Source organism: Myxocyprinus asiaticus, chromosome 20 (assembly GCF_019703515.2).
Source record: "Myxocyprinus asiaticus isolate MX2 ecotype Aquarium Trade chromosome 20, UBuf_Myxa_2, whole genome shotgun sequence".
NCBI lineage: Eukaryota > Metazoa > Chordata > Actinopteri > Cypriniformes > Catostomidae > Myxocyprinus > Myxocyprinus asiaticus.
The window spans coordinates 37,125,258-37,149,189 of record NC_059363.1 but is presented as its reverse complement, the minus strand read 5'-3'; the positions used below and the strand labels follow the sequence as shown (position 1 = coordinate 37,149,189).

General features: G+C 45.2%; 1 protein-coding gene across 1 annotated transcript in view; it reads right to left on the bottom strand.

Annotated features, from left to right (window-relative positions):
- LOC127411211 (ALK tyrosine kinase receptor-like) overlaps positions 1 to 23,932 on the bottom strand; it is a 710,256-nt gene that overhangs the window by 46,221 nt on the left and 640,103 nt on the right. Inside the window, exons 11-12 of the mRNA XM_051646605.1 lie at positions 14,013 to 14,150; positions 1,869 to 2,034 (exon numbers count right to left, since the gene is read on the bottom strand). Of these exons, the coding sequence (XP_051502565.1) occupies positions 1,869 to 2,034; positions 14,013 to 14,150 (304 nt within the window). The remainder of the gene's footprint in view (positions 1 to 1,868; positions 2,035 to 14,012; positions 14,151 to 23,932) is intronic.

The following is a 23,932-nucleotide window of genomic DNA, read 5'->3' as shown; positions in this document are numbered from 1 at the left end:
TTATGGTATTTAGACCTTATTTAGATCTAAATTACTAAATTACACCATTTACATATAAAGCAAGCACATTTTATGTTATCTTAACTTTAATAATACAAAAAAAACCCCTTCATTTCAGTAAATTGAAAGTGTCAAAACATCACAATTTGTCATGCATTGGGGGTCTCTGGTGACACCTGATGGAATAAAAAATAAAATTAATTACTGTACATTAAATAACATGTGTACAGTAGATGGCTTCAGTGCTCAATGCATGTGCTGATCTCTCTAAGCTCATATTCTAACAAACTTAATTTCTAGATATTACCACAAGTTATGCATTGTATTTATATTTAGACACACACACACACACACACACACATATATATATATATATATATATATATATATATATATATAAACTATTATTGGTCAAATTGTAGCATTTTATCTAAACCACTTGAGAAGTGTCAGATTTTGCAATGATGCTCCAATATGCTGTCAAACATGACAATGCTCCACAGACAAATATGATTATGTAACAATGAAAATGCAGAGTTATTATTTTGTTACCTGTCATTTATTTCAAACATCAAAATTCTAGCATAAACTTTGTCACACAGGGTTCAGACTTCAACCAGTGTGGTATGTTTGGTATATATATATATATATATATATATATATATATAGAATATATACAGGTTTGTCTACACCTGTAAAACAATCAGTAAAAAAAAAAAAAAAAAAAAAATATATATATATATATATATATATATATATATATATATATATATAACAAATCTGTATGTGTGTGTGTGTTTTCTGCATTGTGGATGTTTTATAGTCTCACCCCTTCATTTATGTGTTATTGTGTTCTGCATTGTGTCTGATTTATTGACTTTTATAAAAAAAAAAAAAAAAAAAAAAAAAAAAAATCTGTATATTAGTCTTTCCCATTCATTCCCTATGGTGGGTCAAAAATGACCCAGAACATCAAAAGTGCTGCTTTATTTTACGATTCCTTAGACTTACCACATCCAGATTATTTAAAAAAAAATTTTGTGTGTGTGTGTGTGTGTTCAGACAGCTAGTGGAGGAAAAGTCACCAAGTCTTGTACCACTCAGATAAAGGATACCATTTTTTTATTTAGAAAACAGCGCACAATGGTTAAAATGCTGTTTAGCTAGGCAGCTCACTTGGTTTTTTGTAACAGCTGAAGACTGTCTTTGCTCATGGACAGGGTATGTGTTCTCTACTGGCTTTGCTAAGTGAGTGTCATTATCAATCTACCTCTGGTACTACCTCAGCAATTCAGCTGATGACATTGGAAATGTGTTTTTTTTTTTTTCCATTCCTCTTGCACCATGGACAAGCAGGCTGCAATTGTGCAGAAGAAGAATGTTTTCCCATTTAATCGTCGAAAAAGTGACTGCTAACCTACTAATGGACCATGCAAGAGCAAGCCATGCATATATTTTCTGAGGGGGCACCAGTAGCAGTCCCAACTCATCTGATGCCCTAGAGACATAGGCCAAACCACAAGACAAAATACACTTTGTGACAACCTAAAAAAAAAAAAAAAAGTAATATGAATTTCGAGTGACTTGTGGGTGGACAGATGATGACAGAATTTTTACTTTAAAGCAAATGATCTATGGAAAGTGCAACTCAATGGGTTTAACCAAATATAGAATGGGTAACAAACACTTTTTTTCCCTTACAATAATTGTGCAACTTAATTATCAAAGACACATTTTATTGATAAGTTGCATTCAAAGTCCAAGTTAAGTTTCTCAAAACTCTGAAGGGGCATGATGGTTCTGTCTGTACAGGAGGATATTTTGGCTAGTGGTGGTCAGGGAATTGTGTGTGTTGTTGTTGTGTGCACCTGTATTTCCTTGTTTCTGGAACCCGCCACATCTGGATGCCTTTGAATGGTCCTTTAGTCCCCACAGTGACATTGACATTGGTGTTTCGGTAGAAGTTACTGCACTGAGATGGTGTGGGACCATCTTGTCCTGTGGCGCCACAAGTGTAGAATGTCCACTTGACAGCTGCAAGCACACACAAACGCACACAGATACATCAATGTTAGCATCAATACAGTCTCACATAGTCAGACTTTTAATTTGCAGCATAAAGTCTGGTCCTCATTGCAGCTTTTTCGGGTCAAAAAGCGCCCACTTAGAGAGGAAGACCATCTGACTGGAATGTAAATTTACCAACCACAGTTTGTTTTATTTTTGCTTGACATTTAGGGGCATGGTTATCTGAAATGGATTATACTACAATAACAAAACTCTGTTGAAACAATGAATTCAAATAATGGTTTAGCAGAGTCTGCAAAATTTTGTACAGTTTACTGATTATTTCAGAGACTTAACCTAAAAAACAAAGGAGAATATATAGTACGTATCTATTTTTACTGGCTAATCAACAACAAAATCAAAAAGATGTTATGTACTATCTTGTTCAAAGATTTGATGCCGCTAACCTGGAAAACGTTGTTAAAACCAGTCACCTTGTTAATATGACTTTGTGTCCAGGCAGACTGATCCGTACATGTGCCCTTTCTTGCAGAAATTGCAGAAATCCAGTCAATTAGATTTGAACTGGTGGTTTTTGCCAGTCTTTGCATGGATCAGATGGTCAGTGAACAGACACTGGGCAGTAAGTGGCCGTGCCATCTGAGGCTGAGACTAGCATCAATAACCCCCCACTTGATATATATAGATCAGCCCAGTTTTATATTTAGAAAAGAAGCAACACTACTGCATTGCTGTAGAATATGGACGAAGGCAGGCTCTTTTAGAGGGTATAAATGGAAAGATACATTGTATGACGTGTTGAGCTGCCTTAGCTGTCAAACAGCCACAGTCAATTTATGGTTTCGTCTTAAAACAAGGATACGAAAGGACTAGACACTTATTCAACATGGAAACCTGTTGAATGTCTTTCACAGACCTTTAAATGGTGAAAAGCACTACATTAAGATATATTTTTTCATTGCTAAAAGTAAAACGCAGATATTTATGAAAGTAATAAGGCTCTGATTGAGTTTAATTTTCTAATACTGACAGTATACAGTATAACAATAAGATATCCTCGGTTCACATCTAAAACACTGAAAGGACTCTAAAGATAAAAGGGGATATCATATATATATATGTTATATATATATATATATATATATATTTTTTTTTTTCCTCTCTTAGATCCATTTATAATGTTAGTAAAGGTTTGTACGACAACTTAACACCTCTCTGACCCTTAAAAATATTATTATTATTGGTATTATAGTTAATATAGTTTGTGCTGCCCCGTCCTTCAACAACTGCAAATCTTGTGAGAGTTTCGCAGAACAAGATATATGTTCACAATAAGTATGTGTCACAATGTGATGCAGGGTTTAATAAATGATTTTTGTTGAAAGACGGGGCAGCACAAACTATACTAGACACAGCAGCAAACCTGCTCCCCATTTCTCAAAGAAGGTGTTTCATAGACAAATAATAATAATAGTAATAATAATAATAATATTTTAAGTGTCAGAGAGGTGTAAAATGGTCGTACAAACCTTTACTAACATTATAAATGGATCTAAGTGAGGAAAAAAAAAAATATGATATCTCCTTTTATCTTTAGAGTCCATTCAGTGTTTTAGATGTGAACTGAGGATCTTATTGCATCACACTGTGACACATATACTTATTGTGAACATATATCTTGTTCTGCGAAACTCTCACAGTATTGGCATTTGTTTCTACTGAGGTTAAGGCATTGATAGGGTCAGGGGGAGAGTTAGGTTTACGGCTAACAACATCTTTGTACACAATAAGTAGGCTACATTGTATTACATGCTTCATTTTTTCCAGTGTAAGTACATAGTAGTGAAAGACATCTAATAGAATGTCCAGCTCTTTTACCTCAAAAGATCAAGGAAAATGTGATTTCTTATGACAACACTTTTAAAGGTTTGTTGCACCACATTTCGGTTTTCTGACATTTAATACTAAGCTGCTCCATCCAAAATATGATGAACAAATAAACATGGAAACAAAGGTTTATGTGATTGCTTGGAAAAAAGACCTCCAAAGATCAGTAATTAGATCTGAAGTGGAAGAAATGTTTGAGTTATAAGGGGCTAGCAAAATATCCACAATTATGGTCTTATACAACTGCCTTTCATTATAGTTCTGGAAGGTTTGATTGGTAGAAAGAGCTGAGTCATCGGAAGCCGGGTGGCGTAACTCAGTCCATCATGATGTTAGCAGCCTGACTCTTTTTTTCCTCATCAGAGGAAGCAATCAGTCAGACAAAGTCTGAGGAAGTAATCAAGGAGACAAAGGCCGAGGGAGCTGATCTGACAGAAGAACATGCTCCCTCTCTCTCTTCATATTGCTGAAGATTTGAGTCAGCATAAGGCAAACTCCTCCATTTGGCTGGGCTTTACTTGCCAAAATGAGGTGCCATGGTGGCAAAGGGAGAAATCGATAGAGGTGGATGAAGGGTAAAGAGAGAGAAAAGAGGGTAAAATTAGAGATAACAAAACCGTGAGTAGAGGAATGGCGTAAAATTGCATTAGTTGCACAATTTATCAAAACATCAAAGCATTTGAATTTGCAAAACTATTTCAATTATCCATAAATCGTGGGAAGGTTTATGTGCTAATTCATTTCCCTTTGAGTTTAAAGAAAACAACAGGCAGGAACTGATACTTTTATCCAAAGCAGATTATAGTGCATTCAAGTTATACATATTATCAGCATGGGTGTTCCATGGGTTTCGAACCCATGACCTTGGGTTCCCTATCTGTCACTCACTCGATATTGCTGTCAAAGTGGTGACACTAGGGGTCACTCTTGGGAGCCCGAGACACCTCTGGTCTTTGATAAAAGGCCAATGAAAATTGGCGAGTGGTAAAAGGAGCTGGTATGCAACCACTCATTCAGATTTTCTTTTCGGAGCCGAATGGTCATGCTCATTGAGCTGAATACTACTGTTCATTCACCTCTGCTGGATCTGACGGCGCATTTCAGTGGCTTCTCCCCCCTCTGCACTGGTGTACTGCAGAGAACGCCCCTGCGCGCTTCGGCAGAAAAACTAGAGAGTATATTTTCTGAAAGAGCATTTTTCCCCTCTAAAAGAGTATATATTTCTCTAAAAGAGCGCACACACGGAACGTCTTTTTAAAGATACGTCTTTTTAAAAATGCTTTTCCGATTGTGTGTTATTCCTGGTTGTGCTCGTTATCTCTCGTCTTCTAACGGTCACAATCACTGCCTTTCGTGTCTGGGCACTGCTCACGCGGAGACAGCATTCGTGGATGGTCATGTTCTCATTGCGAGAATATGTCCATGGCAACGTTGCGGTCGTGGGTCGCCTTCGTAAGAAAGCGAGCCACCCCAGAGGCTCCCGCCTCAGTCCATTTACCCACGGGTATGAGGCCAGGGTGGCTAGCACTGGGGGCGATTTGGGGACCCCAATGGGACCGCCTCCACTGGGTATCCCCCCGCGGACCTCCCATTCCCCAGCACGCTCGTCTGCCCCAATCGGGCTTCCGGGTGAGTCCGCCGGCTCGTCTCACGGCAAGTTCGACCTCTTATTCGCAGCCTGCGAAAGTGATGAGCTCTCGAGCGCAGCATCGTAGAGCGGGCTCGTCCAGTCGGAAGCCTCAGCTGGGCTCCTCCCTTCAGGGTCGCGTCCGGCTGACGCGGAGATGACGACATGCTTTCCCGGGCAGCCACGAGCGTCGGTCAGAGTGGATTTCACCGCTCTTCCCTGAACCCTCGCGGCTCGGTTATTGGTTCCTGGGCTCGCGGCGCCGCTCACAGCCACGCCACGCCCCACCCCCGTTCCTTTCTTCCCTGAAGTGCATGAAGAGCTGACAAGGTCCCGGGAGGCACTTTTTACTGCCCGGTCCCGATCTTTTCAGCTTCCCCGCCCTCACTACCCTCGATGGTGGGGCAGCCAAGGGCTATTCGGCAATCCCCCAGTGGATAAAGGTGCTCGCGGTGCACCTATGCCCGCAGAGCGCCGCCACCTGGTGCGGGTGCCCAAAGCCCCCATCCAAGGCCTGTAGGTTTACTTCGTCTCTGACGGCCAAGGCCTACGGTGCCAAGGCCTATGCTAGCCTCCGCCCTGCACGCCATGGCTCTCCTGCAAGTCCGCTAAGGTGCTAAAGGAACTGCACGAGGGTAGTTCCACCCCGGGATTGATGCAGGAACTGTGCTCGGCGACCGACCTTGCTCTCCGAGCGACAGAGGTCATGGTGTGGTCTCTCGGGTGGACAATGGCCACACTAGTGGTCCAAGAGCGCCACCTTTGGCTCAACCTGGTCAAGATAGGTGAGGCTGACAAGACACGATTCCTTGCTGCCCCATTTCCCAGGCGGGCCTATTCGGCGACACCGTCGAGGACTTTGCCCAGCAGTTCTCGATGGTAGAGCAGTAGATGGATGCTAGCCGAGCATATCCTGCCCCGGCGTGGCTCAAGAACCCGCACCCCGTCTACTCATCGCCAAGGGCGTCCCCCTGCGGTGACTGCACCGTCTCTGTCGCAGTCTGGCCCCTTCGGCCTGGCCCCGGCGTGAAGCCCACCGCAGGAAGCAGACGCCACCCATCTCGCGGCCGCCCAGAACCCGTGAAGGGCTTCAAAGCGCCCTTGAGATGGGCAACCCAGGGACAACGAAACCCGCTGCTCTGGAGCTGGTAAGCAGATCTTCATCTTTTTGTTACCTTTTGCATTTAATTGCGCTGCATGCCCAAGTGGCTGCAGTACTCAAGAGCTCAGCAAGAGCGGTTTCCTTGTTCCCTGGGTCACGTATCCGGTGTGTATGGCTGTCATCATGACCACCGTCCACCACTCTATTTGGCAGGTTTGGCACTCCAGCGGCGGTCTCCCACCCCTGAGCGCCCAGCTGTGGCACAAATCCACCCCCGATGTGACAGTCTCCACGGGTCACGAGGACAGGCCTCTTCCTCCCCCGTCCCAGGCTGTTCCGGGGGTGGTCACAAGGAGCCAGGTAAGTGCTTCGATGTCTTTAGACTCAGCATGGCCATGACGTGGTGTGGCACCTCGAGCTCCACCCCGCCGCGAGGCCCCACCTGCCGGTACATCCGATGACATTGTCCCTTCGGTCCCCCTTGCACGGAACTTGGACACATGGCTTGTGCTTTCCAATCCATCACGAGGGCTGGTCCGGACCGTCCGACTCGGCTGCGCGATTCACTTCGCCGGGCATCCGCCCAGGTTCAGCGGTGTCCACTTCACCTTGGTGAAAGACGAAAACGTTGCTACCTTGCGCGGAAATCGCTACCCTCCTATGGAAGGGTGCGATAGAACCTGTCCCTCCAGCCGGGATGAAGAAGGGGTTTTTTCAGCACCTACTTCATCGTACCGAAAAAAGGCGGTGGGTTGAGGCCAATCTTGGACCTGTGTGTTCTGAACTAGGCTTTACACAGACTCCCGTTCAAGATGCTGACGCGAAAACGCATTCTGGTGAGCGTCCGGCATCAAGATTGGTTCGCGGCGGTAGACTTGAAGGATGCATACTTCCACACCTCGATCCTTCCTCAACACAGACCCTTCCTGTGGTTCGCGTTCGAGGGTCAGGCGTATCAGTACAAAGTCCTCCCTTTCGGACTGTCCCTGTCTCCTTGCGTCTTTACGAAGGTCGCTGAGGCTGCCCTTGCCCCGTTAAGGGAGGTGGGCATTCGCGTTCTCAACTATCTCGATGACTGGCTAATCTTAGCTCACTCTCGAGACATGTTGTGCACACACAGGGACCTGGTGCTCTCACACCTCAGCCGACTAGGGCTTTGGGTCAACTGGGAAAAGAGCAAGCTCCTCCCGGTTCAGAGCATCTCTTTTCTCGGTTTGGAGTTGGACTCAGTCTCCTTGATGGCGCGCCTTACGAACGAGTGTGCCCAGTCGGCGCTGGCCTGTTTGAAGGCGTTCAGACGGGGAACAGCGGTTACACTGAAACTCCCTCAGAGGCTCCTGGGGCATATGGCATCCTCGGCGGTGGCCACCCCGCTCGGGTTGATGCATATGAGGCCGCTTCAGCACTGGCTTCAGACTCGAGTCCCGAGACGGCCATGGTGCCACGGGACACACCGCATGGCCATCACGTTGGTTTGTCACTGTCTTTTCAGCCCTTGGACTGACCTCTCGTTCCTACAGGCAGGTGGTCCTCTAGAACTGGTCCCCAGGTGCGTCGTGGTCACGACAGATGCCTCCAAAACGGGCTGGGGCGCCGTTTGCAATGGGCACGCATCCGCCGGCCTCTGGACGGGTCCGCGACTGCATTGGCACATCAACTGCCTCGAGTTGGCAATTCTGCTCACCCTGCAGAGGTTTCGGCCATTGATCCAGGGCAAGCACATGTTAGTTCAGACAGACAACACGACAACGGTAGCATATGTCAACCGCCAAGGTGGTTTGCGCTCTCGTTGTATGTCACAACTTGCCCGCCATCTCCTCCGCTGGAGTCAGCAGCACCTCAAGTTGCTGCAAGCCACTCACATCCCGGGCAACCTCAACACTACGGCGGACGTGCCGTCACAACAGGTTGCCCTCAGGGGAGAGTGGAGTCTCTACCTTCAGGTGGTCCAGCTGATTTGGAGTCGATTCGACAGGCACAGGTGCACCTGTTGACCTCCCAAGAATCCTCCCCACTGCCCGCTCTGGTATGCCCTGACCGAGGCCTCCCTCGGCATAGATGCGCTGGCACACAGCTGGCCCCCTGGCATTCACAAATACGCGTTTCCCCCAGTGAGCCCACGACCTGCTCCTGCTTGCACAGGCTCTGTGCAAGCAGGAGCAGGTCGTCCTGGTAGCACCCTACTGGCCCGCTCAGATGTGGTGCTCGGACCTCATGCTCCTCGCGACAGCTCCCCTCTGGCAAATTCCCCTGAGGAAGGACCTTCTTTCTCAGGGAAGGGGCACCATCCGGCACCCGCACCCAGACCTCTGGAATCTCCATGTCTGGCCCCTGGACAGGACATGGAAGACCTAAGCTGTCTCCCACCTGCGATGGTAGACACGTTCACTCAGGCTAGGGCTCCCTCCACGAGGCGCCTGTATGCCTTTAAGTGGAGTCTGTTCACTAAGTGGTGTTCTTCCCGTCGGGAAGACCCCCAGAGATGTGCAGTCAGATCAGTGCTTTCCTTCCTGCAAGAGAGGTTGGAAGGGAGGCTGTTCCCTTCCACCTTGAAGGTGTACGTTGCTGCCATAGCAGCACACTACGACGCAGTCGACAGTAAGTCCTTAGGGAAGCACGACCTGATCATCAGGTTCCTAAGAGGTGCCAGGAGGCTGAATCCCTCCAGGCCGCGCCTCGTTCCCTCATCGGACCTCTGTAGTTCTTCAGGGTCTACAGAGAGCCCCCTTTGAGCCTTTGCAGTCAGCCGAGCTTAAGGCACTCTTCTTGAAGACTGCCCTCCTGACTGCGCTCACTTCCATCAAGAGGGTAAGTGACCTGCAAGCGAAACGTGCCTGGAGTTCGGTCCAGGTTACTCTCACGTGATCCTGAGACCCTGACCAGGCTATGTGCCCAAGGTTCCCACCACCCCTTTAGGGACTAGGTGGTGAACCTGCAAGCGCTGCCCCAGGAGGAGGCAGACCCAGCCCTGTCATTGCTGTGTCCGGAGCGTGCTTTACGCATCTATTTGGATCGCACGCAGAGCTTTAGAATCTCTGAGCAGCTCTTTGTCTGCTTTGGTGCACAGCGGAAAGGAAGCGCTGTCTCCAAGCAGAGGATCGCCCACTGGCTCGTTGACACCATAACTATGGCATATCTCGCCCAAAACATGCCGCCCCCGGTAGGGCTATGAGCCTATTCTACCCGTGGTGTAGCGGCTTCTTGGGCCTTGGCCAGAGGTGCCTCTCTAACAGACATTTGGGCAACACCCAACACCTTTGCAAGGTTCTACAACCTCCGGGTGGAACCGGTTTCGCAACACAAGCAGATAAGCCCGTGATAGCCGGCTGGGTGGATCGCTTGCACATAGAGCCTTCCACCTCCTTTTGAGCTGAAGACATGCGCCGTTAATTCCCAGTAGTGTTCACAAAATTTGTTCCCTGGTTGACTTCCTCCGAGCCCTGTGGCAGTCGAGTTTTCAGAGAGACTCGCTGCCGGCCCAGGACACGCGCTAACTAAGAGCCTGGTTCTGGGGTAGGTGATCCGCATGTGGCGGCTCCCTGTAAGGCTAACCCCATTCGATCTATATTTTCCGCTAATTCGTTTCCCTGCTGGCAAACTGCGTCTTCCTTGGGCAGAGCCCCTCTGCCCAAGTCTACATGTTTGCAGTAATTCCTCCCCCATTGGGCAGGATCTACCTTGAAGGCTCTCCACATGGTTGAAAAGACCATGTGACGTATTCTTCCACTTAAATATCCCCCCCTCTCTTGGGGCGAGGTGTGGTCTCCGCGGTGTCCTCCCCTTGGGAGAAAATCCCCCTTCTTTTTTAGGGAGTGGAAAAAGAGAAGGGGAAAAGATGCCACGACTGGGTTAAACCTGTCTCTATCTTTGGGTAGTCGACTTGTCCCCAAACAGGGCCGTTCGACACTCATAACTGTGTTGGGGGAGGTTACGTGTCGACCTGGTGTGCTGGCTATGAGGCACACAGCAAGTCTGCCCACCACACACCACCAGTTCACGTAACAGTTCAGCTTTGTGCCGTTTTGTATAGGGACCCCTAGTGTCACTACATCGACACCAATGTCTCGTTCCCTCCATCAGGGAATGGAGGTTACACCAGTAACCATGACGATTTCTAGAGCAATGCTCTACCAGTAGTGCATCACTCATGCATACTCCCACAGTTGGACTACACCACACAGAAAGCCCTGTGTGAGTGAGCCTCTGCTAATGGGTTCTGCTAAAAAACAGATTAGCTGCTCATTCAAATTTATTTGGGCTGAAATGGCATGGGAGTCATTTTACAAACACACAAGTGCAACATATTGACAAACGGCTCGCTCAACTGAGTGCCAATGGAAGCAGGACACCTGTATATGCCATCTATGACCAAGCAGATCAGTCTTGCCAATGATGATGGCATTTGGTTGGATATTTTAAAGGTCATTTGGAAGAGACCATTCACAAACTGATTTCATAATTGATGTGTGCCCCTTCAATCTAGCTTACTACTGTCATCTGATCTGCAATTCTGGTAAAGTTCTACAGATGTGCCACTGAGTATCCTTAATGGCTGCATTACTGGCTGGTATGGAAACTGCTCTTTATGAAAGTGCAAGGATTTGCAGAGAGCCATGAACCACTGAAGGGTCATGAACTACTGAGAATCAATGACATGTATTCAAACAGATTCTGAAAAGAATAATTATCCATTCTAAAATACCCCAGTCACTGCCTCTTTTCACTTTTACCATCTGGGAAACAGCCGATATGTGCCAATGTAAAAAACAACAACTGGCTATTGGCCAGCTTCTATTCACAGGCTATACACAACCATTGGTCAGTGCAACATCACTACTGATTTGTACACATAACAGCTTTAAAACAGTTGTTTATATTCAGTAATACCAATAATTCAGTAATACTAGTTTATTTTACTGCAATCTATTTGATATGTATTTGAAATAAACTACTGTTATTTTGCATTTTCAGTGTTGCATACTAATGTTTTAACTTTTGGCAGTCCTGTCAAATAATGAGTTGTTAAAAATATGCAGGAGGTCATTCATAAAAAACAAAATCTGCGTTATGGGCAGTGTACTACTGCAGAGATACTAAGAGTTATGGAAGTATGCAAATACAAACATAGCCTATAATATTCTGTACAGTCCTGATGGGTAATTTTAATCATTTGAAAGCATAAAGGTGTGAAAAATATTTTAAGTAATGTATGTGGAATCTTGCAAACAGAGATAAAGGATGTATTTAAATGGCATAACTGGCCTTTTAACACCATTGCATTTCAAGAAAAATGATGCAGAAATTGTCCAGTAGATGTCACACTTTCTTTTCAATGCAATAGAAGTGTCTCTAGGTGACAGAGAAAGAGAGCAACAGTATCTAAGTTTCTGTTCATAAGCATTCATCTTCTATATCCACTAAAAGTCCAACATATTTGGTGTACTGAAGCATTTCAACAATTTCAGTGTGCTCAGGAGGAATTACGTGGTCTGGACTTTGAATTAGGTTCTCTGCTGTTTGCAGTAGCTACATAACTCTATGAAAACAGAAATTGTGTCTTTTTAATGCACGGTTGCAACTGTTGTTGGAAACCCATGTGTGTATTTAGCATTATTTGAGTATTTAATTAGTGCTTGTAAAAGTTATCCAAAGAGCAAGGAATTGCACCAGAAATCAGGGGTGAATTTACTCAACAGTTACAATTTTATTGTGTGTTATGAATGTTGAATGAGCATTACTCTTATATAGCACTTTTCTGACACTACACACTAATGTGTTTTCATTTGAAAATGCATTTTGTTCTCTTTGTTTTGGCCTTCTGTCCACACTGAGATGGCGTTTTTGACAGCAAAAACTGAACTTTTCGAAAACACTCTCCCAAATGGATAAATTTGAAAACAGCATCTTTGTGTTGTAGTGTGGCAGAGAAAATTAAGAAATTGGAAAACGATGACATATTTGTTGTCATGTGATGCAGTCATATGATGCATTCAACCCAAAACAATCAAGATGGTGGTCCATGTTGTAGTGCCGTTGTTGTGCCTGATATCCACTTTGACAGCGTTGTTAAAGAATAATGCTACTAGGGGCCTGGGTAGCTCAGCGAGTATTGATGCTGACTACCACCCCTGGAGTCACGAGTTCGAATCCAGGGTGTGCTGATTGACTTCAGCCAGGTCTCCTAAGCAACCAAATTGGCCCAGTTGCTAGGGAGGGTAGAGTCACATGGGGTAACTTCCTCGTGGTCGCGATTAGTGGTTCTCGCTCTCAATGGGGTGTGTGGTAAGTTGTGTGTGGATCGCAGAGGGTAGCATGAGCCTCCACATGCGGAGACTCCGCGGTATCATGCACAATGAGCCACATGATAAGATGTGCGGATTGACGGTCTCAGAAGTGGAGGCAACTGAGACTTGTCCTCCGCCACCCGGATTGAGGTGAGTAACTGTGCCACCACGAGGACCTACTAAGTAGTGGGAAATGGGCATTCCAAATTGGGAGAAAAAAAATAAATGATTCATGTTACTTTGTACAACATTAACATTGCATTCCTTCAAAGGCGACGGGAAGTTCATTCGAAATTGGCGTCGGGTGGCGGAACACCAGAATAATTGCATTTTAGACCGGACATGGAACGGCTATTTTCCACATGCGCAGTAAGGGGATTTAAGCGTTTTTATATGTTTCAGTGTGGATAAGCAACTTTTCGAAAACGTTTGAAAATGGCAGTGTGAACAGAGAGAGTTCTGACCCCGTGCTAATATATAATATATAATTTTTGCATACCACCCGTAATCCAACTTAACCAGGCATATATTAACCATATATTAGGCTTATAAGAGATTAAGCCATATTCAAAAAAGTCAGTGTTATTTGCCTTGTACATACATCTAGCAGGCTGTAAATGAAAGTTTGTTTAAAAGAGACATTTAAGTTCATTTTCTAGCCATCATGGCAGCTGTAATTCAACAAATGATGGAGAAGACTATTCTAATATATCCAGACATATAGTGTAGTCAGGTATATGTCAACATTTTAAAGAGCCCTTTCAGTTGTCTGGATCGCAGTGGTGGAGTGATACTATACAGTCCCAGTTAAGTACGGTAGACTGTGGCAGTCTAATTGCATAACAATTTTTTCCCCGTGTTTTCATCGGTTACACCTAATTTGCATTGTTTTCACAATCAGGGTGCTAAAAACGCAGAAAGTGCATAAAAAAATCAACAATGTCATTAGCAGTCGCAATTCATTCTTAGTGAATTCACCACCACATCTTGGCAAACATTTCTATGAGAGCAAGAAATATAAAAGGTCAAATAAATAAAAAATTACAAACAGCTCAAATACATGAAAAAGTTGGTAAAAACTCACATTCTGTTGACGTGGGTTGAAGTGAAAATGGTCCAGGCCCTCCATACAGTGGCGTAGTGGTCTTGATGTTCTCATTGCTTGTTCTGAACAGCACTTGCGTTGGGCTTGTGGGAGCCACTGGAGGATAGTCTCCATTGGCTGAAGATGAGAGAAGACAAAATTCAAGATTTCGGTCCAACATTAACACTGCAGCCAGAGAAAATGCCACAGGCACAGAGAAAGCAGCATATCCACAGAACACTGTGAGCCTAAAGATGCTAGCTCAAACACACAACGTTTTGGCTCACAAAACCATTCTTTTGGATGATATATTCCATGTCAATATAATTTCCCTAAAGCCACTCATGCTATCAACATCTTTGTCTTGAAAACTGCACTGAAAATGGCTTTGCGGTTTGTTTTCTTGCATAAATTATTCACATTTCTGGAAATGTTAATGATATGCTAATAAGGTTGCTTGTTGATGATTTGGAAGCCTAAAGCAGATGAAATGACCCCAAAATCTCAAAATGGAACATATTGTTCAAATGTTTTATTTTTTTTTTCTTATTTATTTATTTTTTTTTCGCATGCAAACTAAGCACAGAGAATTACATAAGTAAACTATACACAGTTTTCATGATAATTGATGTGGCCCCTAAAAGTATTTGGACAATTAGATCACATTCAAACATTTATGAATTGTTTTGCATCAGTTTATATTTCAAGAAAGTATAACCAAGTGACAGTACCCTTTTAACTTATAACAATTACTTTTAACCAACTGATCTGCAGGACATTTATAGTGGATGCATGAAATCAGCTCCCCTCAAGTTCATACATGTGCCCTAGCAGAATAACCACAGGTGTAGGTCACATCTGTGTGTGTGATATGTTTCACTAATGTTTGACAACCAAAAAGAGTCCACTTTTTTTTCCTTAATTCTGAACAAAACATTTTTATGTTATAATGTGAAACCTAACAAATTTCTTTTCGTGAAATGTTTTGCCAAGCGTGCTTGGGCTGTCTTTCTATAAAATAAATGCAACTTGATTTGCTATTTTGCTATAATGCTTAGACATTCATATATATATATATATATATATATATATATATATATATATATATATATATATGTATATATATATATATAATTATATATAAAATTATATATAATTTTATTATTATTTGTATTTATAAATTATTATTTAATTTTTTTTTTTAAACTGTAGCTCAAGTAACCAGATACATTAATTGCAATATATTGGTTTTGTTTTCGCAGACATCTTTGTATTTTTATGAGGATTTTTCTTCTAGCTTGGAAAACTTCGTAACATTTCGGAAAGAACATGGCAAAGTGATGGGATGGGGTGGCATGGTGTATTGGGCTAGTGTTTGATGTGAGCCAAATTCTAGATTCTTCTTTATCACCCTTTATGTGATTTTCATTTGGCCCACTTCAAACACTAGCCCAATACACCATGCCACCCCATCCCATCACTTCGCCATGTTCTTTCCGAATTGTTACAAAGTTTTCCAACTAGTAACTGTGGCTTGGGCTGAAGATTCATATTCGTGGTAGGGATGAATGCCTGAAAAAAGTCGAGTTGAGATAATCGCATGTACATATGGTAACCATGATACTGTATATGTGGAATAACTGATTCCAGTCTTATTTAATATTAATGGACACTTGAGATACATGTCATACCCACATTAGACTGATAAATGATTGAAAATGATCATAGTGGTAGAGTCAATCATACCTTACATATTATCCATATAAGCTGCAAATGGATATTATTAGAAAAACGGATGCAAACAGGTATCTCATTCAACCTACATGAATGCAATACAATAGAGCCTCATGAGTACTGGTCTTACACACATGGGTATAAAAATAAATAACTTACTAATACATTTCAACCTGAAAAAGTGAGAGAAATGTGTCCAAAAAGGCTTGTGAATACTTTAAAAACTCAATGGAATAAAATCAACGACAGAAAGAAATATTCTAGTGGTTTCTTCAAAGGTATGCTAAATATCTATCCAGTACAACACATCTAGACTGAATCTGTTTAATTATGAAACACATTATACTTCTACTTATTGGACATAATACACAAAACTAAACTCTGCAAAACCAAACAACCACCACCAAGGGTGTCAAGAGCCAAGTTCATGTTTCTTAATTACAATGACAAGCCACATGAGCTCCCGCATTGTTCCTATTGTCAACTTCCTGTGAAGACAAATCACCCCTTTCCCCCACACGTAGCCTCTTAGACAATACTGGGACTCTGTGAAAAATGCTACCTCTCATCTCCATCCCTTAATCATCGCTTTAAAAATACTCATCTACTCCCATGAAACTTCCCGCACCACTCTGACTAGAGTTGATGTCATTCATCACAATCTGTGCTCCCCATTGCAGGCTTCTTCCCATGATGCACCCTGTCGCAGGGTTATTATCTGTCCTCCCGTTCAAGGCAACAGGAGGGAAGAAGCTGATCTGTTCAAAGCATACCTCTGAGAATGCATGCTTAGTTTCTCAAGCACAAAAAAGAGGAAAGTTTTGTGTTACATAAAGAACAAAGTATAAAGCAAACAATGCTATATTAAGGAAATAGTTAAGGGATCAGTCATAAATAAAATAATAACAATATTTTATAATTCCAACCATTGTTCATCAATGTTTGTACTGTATGACACATATAATAAATGGTGGTTGTTTAATGGTCCGTCTTTCCTTCCTTCCTTCCTTTCTTCCTTCCTTCCTTCCGTGTGTACGTATAGAGAATACATAGACAGGACCAGAAAAGACGAGTAGGTAATACTTCAACATGCCTCGCCTGCATGTTGCACCACAGTGTTGAGCAACGGTACATTTATTAAGAATAATTCAGTACTGTAATACATTTTTTTAAAGTGATTTAAATAAAAAAAACATTGTTACTTTTTCTAGAAAGTATTGCACTCTACCAGAACATTAATTATATGCCTATCTTACTGTTGTTCTTTTTATTTAAAGTGGTATATATTGAACAATTGTTTGTCCGCCTAACATAATTTGCCCAGTATAGATGTTGTGCCATTGATTACTTTGTTCATTAAATTGTTGATTATAATAGGATCAAGTTCTAACATGTTGCACCGCTCACTTGCAACATAGATGCACTGTTTCACACACTGCATAGGCCTACACTCACCAACCACTTTATTAGGTACACCTGTACACCTACAGCACTTATTCATGTGGCAGCAGTGCAATGCATCCAATCATGCAAATATGGGTCAGGATCTTCAGTTAATGTTCACATATACCATCAGAATGGGGAAAATTTGTGATCTCAATGATTTCATCTGTGCATGATTTTTGGTACCAGATGGGCTGGTTTGAGTATTTCTGTAACTGATGATCTCCTGGGATTTTCACGTGCAACAGTCTCTAGAGTTTACTCAGAATGGTTTCTAAAAAAAAAAAAAAAAAACATCCAGTGAGCACCAGGTCTGTGGATGGAAATACCTTGTTGATGAGAGAGGTCAACAGAGAATGGCCAGACTGGTTCGAGCTGACAGAAACGCTATGATAACTCAGATAATGTACAATTGTAGTGAGCAGAATAGCATCTCAGAATGCACAACACGTCGAACCTTGAGGCGGATGGGCTACAACACGGAAGATCACAGCAGGTTCCACTTCTGTCAGCCAAAAACAGAAAGCTGAGGCTGCAGAGGGCCTACCATATGTGTACCCTCAGCAGAAATCGAGATTCATCAGACCAGGCTGTTTTTCCAGTCTTTAACTGTCCAGTTTTGGTTAGCCTGTGCACTCAGCAAATAGTGATAAATGCTATTTTCACTAAGTGTACTGTAAATAGCAACCAAAAACATCTTCGCACTATGTGTAAATAGCAACTGCCACACAGCATGGCAATTTGCACTCCAATAGTCTGGTGAAAACAGAAATGGCAGACAATATGTGCCCCTAGTGTCACTGCAGTGGCGTGGAGGGTAACGATGGTGTGGATGTGCTTTTCTTGTGTGATGACCCGTGTTCGATTCCACCTTTTGTCCCACTTTTTCCCATCCTGTTTCCTGTCTCTACTCTTATCACTTCCTTAAACACTGCTTATAAAAATAAATAAAAAATGAATATAAGGTTGATTTCCTCGCAGCAATTTGAGATAAAGTTTTGATCCAGGTAAAATTAACCATGACTTTGCTATAGTAATATTGTAGTAACCATGTTTTGTTTTTGTTCTGTTTTTCGGTGAAAGCCATAGTTTTAATGCAATTAACCATGGTGTTACTACAGTAATATGAGGTTAATATAGTCACCAGGTTTATTTTTGTGGTTACTATGATTTTACTACAAAATACCATGGTGATACTATGGCTACTGTCGTAAAATCATGGTACATTTTTGTAAGTGAAGGGCAGGGTTAGGTTTAGGGTTAGGGGTTGGTGTATGGTGTCTGTGGGACTCTAAATAAACACAACAAACATGCTGCAGTGATGCCCCTATACTGTATGTTAGTGTTTAATTAGGTGTGCAAATAGTCAAGCCAAGTTTTAATTCCAATGTGGATGACAGCTACAGCAGACACTGCACTAGGCAAGTCATGGTTGGTGGACTGAAGGCAAGATTCCTTAATGCTTAAACTGTGGGGGAATATAATCCTTTGCTTCAGGGAGAACCGTCACTCAGCAGATAAGTTTCATTTCAAATTTGCTGGGAAAAGCATGAAACAGCTGCGTCATCTCTCTCCATATACATCAATATAACTCCATATCCAATTTTTACTTGAAAGGTTGGTCTGCAGTAAACCAGATCCAAAAGTCTAAAAATACTGTCTTAAGACCTTGAAGAGAAGTTGTGTTTAGCTTTATATTACATTTTATAGAGTGACAGTGTCACAAAACTAGATTTTTGCATGTTCTAAAGAAAAGTGGTGTTTGTGTATTTTATTTTAGAAGCTTATTTTGTGACCATCTGGGTTAGTCTGTTCATCTTTTAATTAAAAAAATGAATTTTTTTTTTACTTTATTGATTAGGGCAGAAAATGATAAGAAGGAAGAGGGGGGTAACAAGATCGGGAGATGACGCGAGCCAGAGTTAGACCAGTGTCATCCACATTAGCATCTCAGCTCTGTGTGTCAGATCACATATGCAAGCTCTGTTGTGTGCTAGTAGTCTGAGCTTGTTTATACCCTGAGGTCTGATGGAGTTCAGATGGATCTGAAAGTCAGAGCTGTTTCCTGCCCACTGTTAGTGTCTATTATGTGGAATGTCATATGAAGCCTTTTATATGTGTGCTTTGTGTCATGTAATGAGTAAGTAACCCTATGTGGGGAGCTGTGGTGCTTAAATGTCTGGAGACACACTAGGCATTTAGTTTGTTTGGTGTCCCTCGATCGTTTTCGCTTTTAGCGTTTGTCCCCCTCTGTGTTTTTCATCCCCTGTTGTGCCCGTGGCCATTTTTATCTTTCACTTTTGGTCAACCGTTGCGGGCCTATTCTCACCTTCGGTCCCTCCCTGTAGTTTCCAGTCTGTTCTCATTAACATTACCTGACCGTGGCAACATTTTTGCAAAAAATAGTAACATGTTTGGCTGCAGTTTCCATGTGAAATGTCCAGTGGGGGTGCCAAAAGGGACTGAAATGGTGTCATAATCTGACAAGGATTTTAAAGTGAATATTAGATGGAGGTTTTAATGAGTAAAACGTACCTCTCTAATCTAAATCTAAAACTTAACCTAAACCTAACCAATAGTGATCTAAAATCAAATGAGAGGTAAACAAAGCCCTTAACCAACACCTAAACCTAACCAATAGGGTTAAAAAAAGAGAGAAATTACACATTTAAGCACATTTTCTGAAGCAACCACGTCATCTTGTGTTGCCTCTATTCCACTCGTTTCACGTTTCAGCTTGTGTACTTGACTGGTCTTGAACCGAGGTCTTCCGAGTTGCCAGAGCACCTGGCCATCACGTAACCTCCCCCAACACTCTTACAGGCGTCAAACGGTCCCCTGCACCTCGGGGACAAGTCGACTGCCCTAAATTAGGGACCAGCTGACCCAGCCGTGGCCTCTTCTCTTTTTTCTCCCCAAAAGGAACAAAATCGTTCAGCTGGTGGCCATTTAGGGTCCGTTTGTTGGGGGGTGTCCCTCCCAAGGGGAGGACACTGCGGAGACCACACCCCACCCGGGGGGGGGCATTTGAGTGGAAATATGTCACATGGTCTTACCGAGTCTTGTTGGAAGCATCTCATATGGAGAAGTCCCGTGGTAGGTCCTACCCAAGGGGGGAGGAGTTCTACAAACATGGTGACTGGGGGCAGAGAGATCTTTGCCCAAGGAAGATGCAGTTTTCCAACAGGGAAACTTTTTTTTTCTTCAGAAGATACATCACACAGGGTTATATATGGGCAACCAGCGCATGTGGAGCACCTACCCCAGTACAGGGCCTAGTTAGCACATGTACTGGGCCAGCAGCGAGTTTCTCCATAAACTCACCTGCCACAGGGCTAAGGAGGAAGGACATCCAGGGTCCATGACTTCGTGAACATGACTGGGGGTAAAAAGCGCACGTCTTCACCTCAGGGGAGGGGAAAGGCACTATGCGCAAGCAGTACACCTGGCCAGCTGACCCGCAACTTACCTGTTCATACCTGACAACACACGGGACGAGACCGGCTCAACATGGAGATTATAGAATTTTGCAAAGGTGTTGGGTGTTGCCCAGCCCACTGCTCTGCAGATGTCTGCTAAAGAGGTGCCATTGGTCAGAGCCCAGGAGGCCGCCACACTCCTAGTAGAGTGGCCTCGTAGCCCCAAGGGGGGCGGCACGTCCTGGGTGTGATATGCCATAGCAATTGCGTCAATGACCCAGTGGGTGATCCTCTGTTTGGAGACAGCGCTCCCTTTCCGCTGTCCACCAAAGCAGACAAAGAGCTGCTTGGAGCTCCTAAAGCTCTGCGTGCAATCCAAATGGATGTGCAAAGCACGCACCGGACACAGCAACACCAAGGCTGGGTCTGCCTCCTCCTGGGGCAGCGCTTTCAGGTTCACCATCTGATCCCTAAACAGGGTCGTGGGAACCTTGGGCACATAGCCCGGTCGGGGTCTCAGGATCACATGAGAGTAACCCGGACCAAACTCCAGACACGTTTCGCTGACAGAGAACGTCTGCAGGTCCCCTACCCTCTTGATGGAAGTGAGCGCAGTCAGGAGGGAAGTCTTCAAAGAGCGTGCCTTTAACTCCACTGACTCCAGGGGCTCAAATGGAGCTTCCTGTAGGCCCCGAAGGACCACAGAGAGGTCCCACGAGGGGTGAGACGCAATCTGGGGGGGTTTAACCTCCTAGCGCCACTCAGGAACCTGACGATCAAGTCGTGCTTCCCTAAATACTTACCATCTACTGCATCGTGATGTGTCGATATAGCAGCTACATACACCTTTAAGGTGGAGGGGGAGAGCCGCCCCTCCAGCCTCTCCTGCAGGAAGAAAAGCACTGATCCGACTGCGCATCTCAGGGGATCTTCGCATGAGGAAGAACTTAGCGAACAGACGCCACTTCAGGGCATATAGGCGCCTCATAAAGGGAGCCCTGGCCTGAGTGATTGTGTCTACCACTGCAGGTGGTAGGCCACTTAGGTCTTCTGCGTCCCGTCCAAGGGCCAGACATGGAGGTTCCAGAGGTCTGGTCGTGGGTGCCAGATGGTGCTCAGTCCCTGAGAAAGAAGGTCCTTCCTCAGGGGAATTCGCCGGGGAGGCTGTCGCAAGGAGCGTGAGGTCCGAGAACCAAGTCTGGGTGGGCCAGTAAGGTACTACTAGGATGACCTGCTCCTTGTCCTCCCTGACCTTGCACAACATCTGTGCAAGTAGGCTCACTGGGGGGAATGCATACTTGCGTAGCCCTGGGGGCCAGCTGTGTGCCAGCACATCTGTGCTGAGGGGAGCCTCGGTCAGGGCATACCAGAGTGGGCAGTGGGAGGATTCTCGGGAAGCCAACAGGTCCACCTGTGCTTGACAGAATCAACTCCAAATCAGCTGGACCACCTGGGGGTGGAGTCTCCACTCTCCCCTGAGCATGACCTGCTGTGACAGCACATCCACTGTGCTGTTGAGGTTGCCCGGGATGTGAGTGGCTCGCAACAACTTGAGTTGCTGCTGACTCCAGAGGAGGAGACAGCGGGCGAGTTGTGACATGCGACGAGAGCGCACACCGCCTTGGTGGTTGATGTACACTACCATTGCCATGTTGTCCATCCGGACCAACACGTGCTTGCCCTGGATCAACGGCAAAAGCTAGAATCAGCCATTCATCGAGATAGTTGAGGATGCGAACGCCGACTTCCCCTAACGGGGCAAGGGCTGCCTTCGTGAAGGCGTGAGGTGACAGGGACAGACCGAAGGGGAAGACCTTGTACTGGTACGCCCGGCCCTCGAAAGCAAACTGCAGGAAGGGTCTGTGTCGAGGTAGAACCAAGACATGGAAGTACGCGTCCTTCAGGCCTACCGCCGCAAACCAATCTTGATGACGGATGCTCACCAAAATGCATTTTTGCATCAGCATCTTGAACGGGAGTCTGTGCAAGGTCCGGTTCAGAACTCGCAGGTCCAAGATTGGCTGCAACCCACTGCCTTTTTTGGGTACGATGAAGTAGGGGCTGTAAAACCCCTTCCTCATCTCGGCTGGAGGAACAGGCTCAATTGTGTCCTTCCGTAGAAGGGATTAGATCTCCGTGCGCAAGGCAGTGATTTTCTCGCGTTTCACCGAAGTGAAGTAGATGCCGTTGAACCTGGGCGGGCGCCTGGCGAAGCCGAGTCGGATGGTCCTGATCAGCCACCGTGATGGATTGGGGAGTGCGAACCACGCCCCCAAGCTCCGAGCGAGGGGGACCAAGGTGACAATCTCGTCGGATGTACCGGCGGGTGGGGGGGAGGAGCCTGAGGTGCCAATGGTGGCCGTGCTGAGTCCAGGGACATCGAAGCACTTACCTGGCTCTGTACACCCACCATAGGAGCGGTCTGGGACGGGGAGGAGGGGAATTGTCCTCGCGACCCATCGTGACCGTCATGTCTAGGATGGGATTGTGCCACAGCTGGGCGCATGGGGGAGCCCACCTCCAAGGCGCTGTACCTGCCAAAAAGAAAGGTTGTCCGGTGGTCGTGATAACGACGGCCGTGGATGCTCACTGTGTGACCCAGGAAGTGAGGAAACCGCTCTTTTCTTGAAAATGTGGGTACCGCAGCCCTTTGGGCGTGCGTCAAATGATAAGAAAAGGTAAATAAGGATTCTCTGCCCGGCCCTCCACCGGGGGAAGGAGTGGTGCTCTTACCAGCTCCTGTGTAGTAGGTCTCTGACTTCCTGGGCTGCACTTCGAAGCCTTCCTTGGGTTCTTGGCGGCCGGCCGTGAGACGGGTGGTGTCTGCTTCCTGCAGGTGGCTCCACTCCAGGACCGGCCTGCTGCGGCGGGCTGTGGCAGAGCTGGTGTTGTCACCGCAGGGGGACGCCCTTGGCGATGAGCAGACGGGTTGCAGGATCTTGAGCCGTGTCAGGGCAGGATATGTTGGATGGCCTCTGTCTGCTTCCTCGCTGTCGAAAACTGCCGGGCAAATTCTCCGATGGTGTCGCCGTATAGGCCAACCTTGGAGATGGGGGTGTCAAGGAATCGTACCTTTTCAGCCTCCCTTGATCTGACCAGGTTGAGCCAAAGGTGGTGCTCCTGGACAACCAGGGTGGACATCGCCTGCCTGAGAGACCGCGCTGTGACCTTCGTCGCCCGGAGGGTGAGATCGGTCGCCGAGCGCAGCTCATGCATCAATCCCGTGTCAGGACTACCCTCGTGCAGTTCTTTGAGTGCCTTGGCTTGATGCACTTGCTAGAGAGCCATGGTATGCAGGGCAGAGGTGGCCTGTCCAGCAGCACC